The sequence below is a fragment of the Berghia stephanieae genome, chromosome 3, assembly GCF_034508935.2.
Source record: "Berghia stephanieae isolate SIO BIC M18660-M18661 chromosome 3, UCSD_Bste_1.3, whole genome shotgun sequence".
NCBI classification, from domain to species: Eukaryota; Metazoa; Mollusca; class Gastropoda; order Nudibranchia; family Aeolidiidae; genus Berghia; species Berghia stephanieae.
The window spans coordinates 108201281-108210221 of NC_088362.1; the positions used below are offsets into that span (position 1 = coordinate 108201281).

Sequence of the window (8941 nt, forward strand, 5' to 3'; positions counted from 1 at the left end):
GTCCTGGGTTCGAATCTAACTGTTAGGAAAAAATGTGACAACGCCTAACAGGCTCTATATCTCGTCCACCGTGATGTTGCCGTGTGCTTGGGGTGCCTTGAATAGGCGTGTGTTGGGCACATCGAGTGGATGTGTAAACGTCTAGAAGATGAATAAAAATGGCGAGGCAAATGGCGAACCAGCTATCAGGTTACGGATCACATTTTCACTTCATAAATAATTTATCGGTAACATTAAAATGTAAGCAAAAATTTTAATAGAGATAAAAGAATTTAGTCTTATGCTAACGTTATCAGTTTGAATTCATTCCTTTTGAAGTCGAAGACTACGCATAATGTTGACGACCCCTGGCCACATTAATTAATTTAACCTCTGAACTACAGTCAACCACGGGTGACTTGGCCTCTCGGGTTACTTAACCTCAACTGATTTGGAGCATTCGGATTCTTCTTAGGCTTGTTGTAGTTATTTCCCCTTAGTAGAGAACTTGACTTTTTATCAAAAGAAGTAAAACTGTCACGAAACAGCGATGTGGTCTTGTAGTATGACACTCGCTTTTGGATTGGAAGATCCTGGGTTCGAGCCTCGGTCGGAGCAAAGTTGAGTCCTCGGAAAAGGCCCTTTACTCACATTCTCTCACCGTGTTCAGGTATAAAATGAGTACCTGGACGTTAAAGACTGTGTCTCTGTCGGAAAAATTGTAATGTCGCCTTACAGACGTCATGTCCTGTTCTACATGTTACCTGTTTCTGTTGATTAGGGACCCCTTGTAAAGCTCTTTGAGCACGTTTAGTGGATATAAAATCTCAAGTTTTTTTTTGTTTCTTAAAAAAAAACACAACTAGACGTCTAAATATAATCTAATACGTCCCAATCTATAGGGCAAAATTTACATCTTGATGCAAAGTCGCCCCAGTTCACGGTAAAAATGCATCAATCTTTATTTCGTTGCGTTTATTTATTCATTTATTATTTTTTTTTATTTTATCTTTTTTTATTTTTTTAGGGGGGGGGGGGGTGGTTCCTCTTCGTTGAGTAAAGATGCACAGCCGTATCTACAGAGACCGTAACCGGCATCAAACCGTGACGTTTAAGCCAATAGCTCTTTGGGATCGTGACAGCCTGTTTCTCTCACAAATCTAAGCGAGATCAATCTAAATGTCACCCGTCAGATCAATCAGGTATTGTGTCGAATGAACAAAGATAAAGACAATTGAGTTCAAATTCAAAATGATCAGATTGAAGTAATGTTAGTTCTTTTTGGAGTTTAGTAAGCAAATAATATTTAATTTTTAGATTCAGTTTTATTCCAACATCTATTCTTTTATTAAAAGAATGGATTGGGTATCAACATTGTTCCGTACTGCCAATGTTAAATTGTTATCATCGGGCATAGAATTACTGGCAAATAGAACAATTATAAAACTATTTTTTACAGACTGGTATACTAGAAACTTACAAACCATTTTTTATTTAAGCGTTTTCTATTATGTTACCCGTTGACTCAAATAAATACTAAGAAAATTCTTCTAGGTTGTAATACTCGGGTCCTAATTTTACATTTGGCTTCCATTTTGAGTTTAATTGATTCTACACAATTCTAGCACATCCGCAACAAAAAGGATTACCTGCGTAATTTTAAATCTCTCTTTATACTATCAAGTAATAATCTATTCTTTTTAAAAAATCGAGTTGGGGTGGGGGGGGGGGGGGGGGGGGGGGGGGGTCAACATCCTTCCGTAAAGCCAATGTTAAAATTTTATCATCGAGCATAGAAAACCCGTCAAATCTAAAATTTATACACTTATTTTGAACAGATTGTTATATACGAGTAGCTTGCAAACCGTTCGGATTTCAAGGGTAATAGAATTACTATTGATTCTCTTACACGTTTAATAAAAGAAACAAAGATTCGCTTCGATCGACATACTCTTATGTGCAGGTCTGATAACTCAATCCATTTTGGCTTCATTTGTGACCCTTCGCCTCAAAACGATATGAAGTCGCCATGGTTAAGATGTTGAAAATGGCATTTATAGCCAGAAATATCAGACTTGTGTTGAGTTTGTATGTTTTGTCGAGGAGAATGGATACCATATTTTAGGGTGCTAATGCCAACAATTTATATTTTTGACCAGTGTAACATCTAATTCGGCTTTTAAGCATCTGGTTCGTTCCGACATAATACCGTTTTGAGAGGATGGGTCACATTTTTGTAATGGAACGCAAAATGATGTCCATTACAACAATGTTAACCTAGGCCCATAATTACATTCGGATGTCAGACCTACATATCTGTTGACGTCGGCCTCGACCTATGTTAATTTCCACAATACAATAGTATAAGAATAAAACAGATGAGTGCGTGTCATGATAGCCTTTATTTCTCCAAAAAATATTGTGATTTCTCCATCCATTTAACTAAACCAATCACCGATGTCACTATCACATAAAGAGTTACCTCCCTTTTAAAATATTTTGTACGTTTTATGATTTCTACAAAAGTTACAATAATTCAACATTCCAAATCATATCCATATTCAAAAAATAAAAATCTTGGTCTAAAATTGTCCGATTTGTCAACGCTATTAGCATTTTAAAAATCATTTATTAATCTTAAATCTAAAATTATCAAATTTTCTGTCATTGTCTTCATACATTACATTTTTTATTATAAGAATAGATAAAATAGAAGGTAGCGTCTGCGTTCTCTTATATGAAAATAATCTAATAATCAGCGTGTCCGCGTCAACGCCTCTCACTCGTGAGCGACGCAGAAACTGTGTCTACGTTCGCTAGGGCATTATGGTCGGTCATTTATTTCACGTTGGGAATCGGTATCCGGCTGCCCTATTCCCAAATTCATTTGTGCGCACCATCAGACTTTAATACCGGGCCTATTTTGATCGCTTGATGGCTCAAAAGATTCGTCTCGATCTATGTTTATTCCCACTATATAGTAGGATAATAAGTATAGTAGATGACTGCCGGTTCGTAATAGCCTTTATTTCTCAGCAAATATTGCAGGTTTCCCACTAGTATCTAAAAGGCGTGTATAAAACAGTGCCAGACAAATCAAGAAAGAAAAATACAAGAAAAACAAAAAACAACCCAAAACATCAGTCTTCCTCGGGGAGTTATCTATCTTGGTTTGATTGATTGGCACTGTTTTGGAGATAAACTTTTTAAGATCTCTTTCTTCCTAGCGCCCTAATTTCGCCCGACAATTCACCGTTTTAAGACAATTGGTCACAAAAATCACACATCAATAAATAACATTTACAATATTATGTGATCCACTACCTCAAAACGGTGTTATGTAGTGGTCATTTAGATGCTAAAAATTAAATATATAGTCACAAAAATAGAACCATAGTGTAAACTGTTACATTAATCCGTATAAATTGGTTAAGGTGAAAAAAAAAAAAGATAACTTCAACCTTTGATCATTATAACTTTAAAATCACATTTTACACGTTTTTAACTTCCATATAAGAATGTATTGAGGATGTGGATCACATATATTGTGTTTTGATTCCCCGTATTATAGACTATCAACAAGAAAGTACATATAAACTCACCTAATCTCACAGACAAAAAACAAACAAAAAAATAACAATCGTGGTTCCGGTACAAAGTACAAAGCTACAAAACCAGACTTTATCTTATCTTATAAATTTGAATGACACCTGCAAACAATCTACATTTTGATATAATGTTATATATATATATATATATATATATATATATATATATATTATATATATATATATAATATACTAGAAAATATTGAACCCAAGACTCTCTCCTGAGGTACTCCACTGTTCACACATTTAAAACTTGACATTTCGCCATTTACAACTACCTTCTGCCTTCTACTGGGTAGAAAACATATCATCCAATCATTATAATCTATGCCTATTTCTTAATGTAAGATTCCAATAGCTCAGTTGATAAAGCACAAATCTCACAAGTAAAGAGACTGCGCTGAATCATTTGTCAAGTAAGCAATGACTGGATGGCCGGTCCTGTTATATCATGGTGGAAAATACCTTACAGCATACAAGCTTCCGATAAAAAGAAGGTAACAAGCAATTGTCAATGTCTGTTTAAAGCTACGGAATAAACGTTGGTTTTATGGATCCTATGGGTATGAAGAACTTAAAAAGTTTCATTAGAACCAAATATTAATGGTGGTTCTTTTCACTCCTCTCGTTACATCTAACCTTGTTTGAATCTCTATCTCTTTCACCAATGAGAAATTTAAGAACGGATTTCATGTTGGAACTTATACAGTCTGTGTGTTCTTCGTAGGCATGCATGATAACCATCGCAGATAGACAGAACATGATGGTGAAACCCTGAGGTACTCGAACCTCAATCTTGGAAACTTTTAATGAATTCTTGAATGTTTTGTAGAAAATCTCCAGCGCCTGGAATACGCTGTATAACGCCAACTCCTTATGACGACTTTTTCTGTTCGGGAGAGAAAGAATAGATTTGAAAGGAAAGTCATAGTAAATAAAGTTACACCTTATACTTATCATATATATTTTTTAGCTTTTTATATAGCACAATATCCACTAAACGTGCTCAAAGCGCTTACAAGGGGTCCCTGGTCAACAGCAACACTTAACGTATAGGACGGGACATGACCCCTCTTAGGCGATATTGCAAATATTTTCGGACAGAGACAACGCTGTTAACTGCCAGGTACTCATTTTACACCTGAGAACGGTGAGAGAATGTGAGTAAAGAGCTTTCTCCAAGGACTCAACTATGCGCCGAAAGCGAGTGTCATACCACAAGACCACATAGCCGCACTTCAAGAAACCACTTTATTCTTACATCGGTTATTATTGTATAATCTTTATTAACAGCGATATCTAAAGACACTTCATACGGGGTCCCAAATTGGCAGCAAAACTTAACACCATGCTAATGAGGCGAGGCATGATGCCTGTAAAGCGCTATAACTAATCTTTTTTTCCCCAATAGACAAAGAGTAGTGGCAGACCAGGCACTCAATTGGCTTCAACAGTCATGACGTCACTTCCCTCGTAAAGAAACATAGTAATTTAGTAACTGGTTCTAAACTATCGGGAAAATGGCGGACGCCCTTAAGAAATATTTCTCCGACGAGCATAAAAGTGCGTCCAGAGGAGAAAAGCATTATAAATCTGATCATGTTTTGACTTTTATACATTCTGATCACATGACATATGAAAAGTTCTAGCCAGCATGAAGAATAAAAAGTACCGATTTTCTTTGTTGAGAACCACGCTGCTTGCCGTTGCTGGGCGACGTGACATCAGACTACTGAATCTAATTGCCATATTATGTAAATGACAACAAGATCTAAGCAAGGAACCAGAGCGATATTCTAACCCTTGACCTATCAGTTGCTAATTAGTTTACATTAAATTACAAAATGGCACAAAACTCTGTGTTGTAAAAATCCTACTATGTCATTTCTAAAATGTACAACAATGACATCTAACTCATTATCACTGAGTAAAACGTTATTTTTATAGATGTGTATAATGATAAACTTATCTACAAACACCAATAAAATATTCCAACCCACTTTCGTATCAATTATTTTGCTCTGGCAAATTTTAAATTCAAGTTAAACACAAAACAATTCTAAGTTAAAGAGAGACTGATGCATCATCATCATCATCATCATCATCATCATCATCATCATCATCATCATCATCATCATCATCATCATCATCATCATCATTATCATCATCATCATCAACATAATAATAATAATAATAATAATAATAATAATAATAATAATAATAATAATAATAATAATAATAATAATAATAATAATAATAACAATAATAATGATATAAATAATAATAATAATAATAATAATAATAATAATAATAATAATAATGATAATTATTATTATTATTATTATTATTATTATTATTATTATTATTATTATTATTATTATTATTATAAGTATATTAATGATAATAATGATGATGATGACGATGACGATGATGATGATGATGATGATGATGATGATGATGATGATGATATGATGATGATGATGATGTTGATAATAATAATAATAATAATAATAATGACAATCATCACCATCACCATAATCATCATCATCATCATCATCATCATCATCATCATCATCATCATCATCATCATCATCATCATCATCATCATCATCAACAACAACAACCAAATCAAAAACAACAACAATCACAACAACAACCATCAGTCTCAATCTAACCAACCTTTCACACAAAATCCCCATCCATCCTGCAAGAGTTCCGGAAACCAGTGGTATGATGACATTCACTGGAGGAGGTTTGTGATGGGCGTTCCGAAAGACACATAAACTCATCTTGGCCACGGCCAACATGACAACCATAAAACTTGTTGAGGAAGCCAATTTTATTATGAAGGACTTCGTCACATTTGATGGGCTGGTGGGAGAATTATATATATTACATTTTTTTAAAAATCAATAATTATCCAATGTAACACTAAATGTCCACAGGTTCCCATGCCTGATAAATAACTAAACAAATGTGTATGAAAGGTACCAAACAAAGCAAGAAAGGAAGATACAAGACAAAAACAATCCCAAAAGAATCAGTCGACCTCGACTGGGAATCGAAACTCAGACCTTCTGATGACCTGTCAGACGTGCTACCATGGCTTTCCTTTCACTGTTCGACCTCAATGCGTGGCCACTCTTTAATTTTCAGGACTTCGAGATATGTCAACGTTTTTAAGAACTGTGTTGATAGGGAATTAGATCGCCTTAAGTTTGAATTTGATGAGTCATTTATGTTTGTTTTATAATTGATACCCTGTAATGTTTTACGAGGAGGTTAGAGGCATTTGAGATGTGGGTGTATAGAAGAATGTTGAGGGTATCATGGACAGACAGGTGTACGAACGAGGAAGTGTTGGAGAAGGTGAGAAAGGGAAGAATACTGATCGATAACATCAGAAAGAGGCAGTTACGCTTTCTGGGACATGTGTGGAGAAGAGACGGAATAGAAAAGTTGGTAACATCTGGGATGATCGAAGGAAATAGAGCTAGAGGAAGACAAAGAATGACTTTTCTAAATAACCTAAGAATGGCCAAATGTGACTTAAAAAGCAACACAGATTTCATGCGCACCGCAGAGGATCGTGATTCGTGGAGACCGCTGACTGGCAACGTGCTCAAGAGCACAAGCCACGATGGATGATGAATGTCTTACTAATGCATATTATTTTTTTTTCTCATAGAGACAGAGGATCAAATACCACACTTTTGGCCTAATTTAGCGCTTATTAGGTGTTGTATTGTATACTATTGTATTGTATTGTATAAATCATTCGTGTTAATGAGGTAGAAATGATAAATGTTCAATATTTTACATTTTTCAAAATACCATAATCCCTTTCAAGGGCGTTGTGTTCTTAAATTCACTGTTATTATTCATATTTTTGTGTTCTGATTTTTGGTATTACGGACTACACATTCTTCCAAACTATCGTAGAGAACATTGAGGAAAATTACTTGAGATCATCTCCATGTGTGAATAAAATTGGAAAGTATTTTTCTAAAATCCTTGTATTTTATGTTATCAAGATCGTGAACTAATGAATATAGATGATTCAAATCACCTCTCTTTCTTTCATATTTATATTAATGCAGCAAGGCCCATACATCTTATCCTTCTTCCAAGGGTTTATCGGAGACAGTGATTTGTAGAGACACGGGAAACTTCTGAAGTGGCAATAGGGTTTTAATAGCAGACGATGCGTATCGATGTTAGATCGGTAAACACCCTCTCGCTCATAATGTTTAAATGTCATACAATTGAAATATTTGGCACGGGTTTTAACAGCTTCCTATATTTCTTCTCACTATGTTATCGCAGACTATAAACTATTATGTATCTGTACAATTGATATAGCCGGAAGAAGTGGTGTCTATTTTTTTAAAGCACAAACCATCAATACACAAATGCCATATTTACCGACTTGACATAGAACATCCACTTACGGAAGTAACCCCTAAGTTTCATGTCTCCATATTTTCATTTTAGTCTCCGGGTATATCGTTAAGAACAGACACTAATTGTGACCCATCGTCTCAAAACGGTACTATGTCCGAACGAACCAAATGCTTAATAACCGAATTAAATGTTAAACTGGTCAAAAATATAAATTGTTGGCATAAATTAGCACCATAAAATATTGTATCCATTCTCCTAAATAAAACATACAAACTCAACACAAGTCTGATATTTCTGGCTATAGATTCAATTTTCAACATCTTAACCATCCCGACTTAATGCCGTTTTGAGGCGAAGGGTCACAATTTTGTTGCACGTCTTTGGACATTTTCCATAATAACAGACTGCCTTTAAAGGTTAACTGTCGTACTCTGGAAAGACACGGGTTTGAAAAAGTTGACCAGATAGCTTGTCCTTCAAATATCGATCGATTTAAGTTACCGTCCTCTTGGCATAAAACTCTGAAACCTGGGACCTCGCGCTAAATCTCTCAAGCCTGGTCATATTGATTCACCCTAACAACGGCGTTTTCACATCATTCATTCGTTTTTTGGTGCTCCATTCGCCATGTTTTGTTGAGATAAAGGGGAAACCCAAAACGTCCACATTATGTCTTCGTTTATTAAATTGAAACTTCCATTTCATTCTCTATTGTTATTTATTTCTTTGAGCTTCAAGCAGCAATATTTCCATTGCGTTTATTGAGAGTCTTTCCATTTCAACAGTGAGTTTGTCACAAATTGAATTGGATCCAGTAGTCTGATGTCACGCCACCCGGCAACGGCGGCCATCTTGGTTCTAAACAAAGAAAATCATTACTTTTTATTCTTCATGCTGGCTAGAACTTTTCATATGCCTTGTGATCAGAATGTATAAAAGTCAAAACATGA

General features: G+C 35.2%; 1 protein-coding gene across 1 annotated transcript in view; it reads right to left on the reverse strand.

Annotated features, from left to right (window-relative positions):
* Positions 1-3802: 3802 nt before the first annotated feature.
* Positions 3803-8941, reverse strand: part of LOC144969124 (uncharacterized) — a 27143-nt gene continuing 22004 nt past the window's right edge. Inside the window, exons 7-8 of the mRNA XM_078908214.1 lie at positions 6267-6458; positions 3803-4476 (exon numbers count right to left, since the gene is read on the reverse strand). Of these exons, the coding sequence (XP_078764340.1) occupies positions 4188-4476; positions 6267-6458 (481 nt within the window). The 3' untranslated portion in view covers positions 3803-4187. The remainder of the gene's footprint in view (positions 4477-6266; positions 6459-8941) is intronic.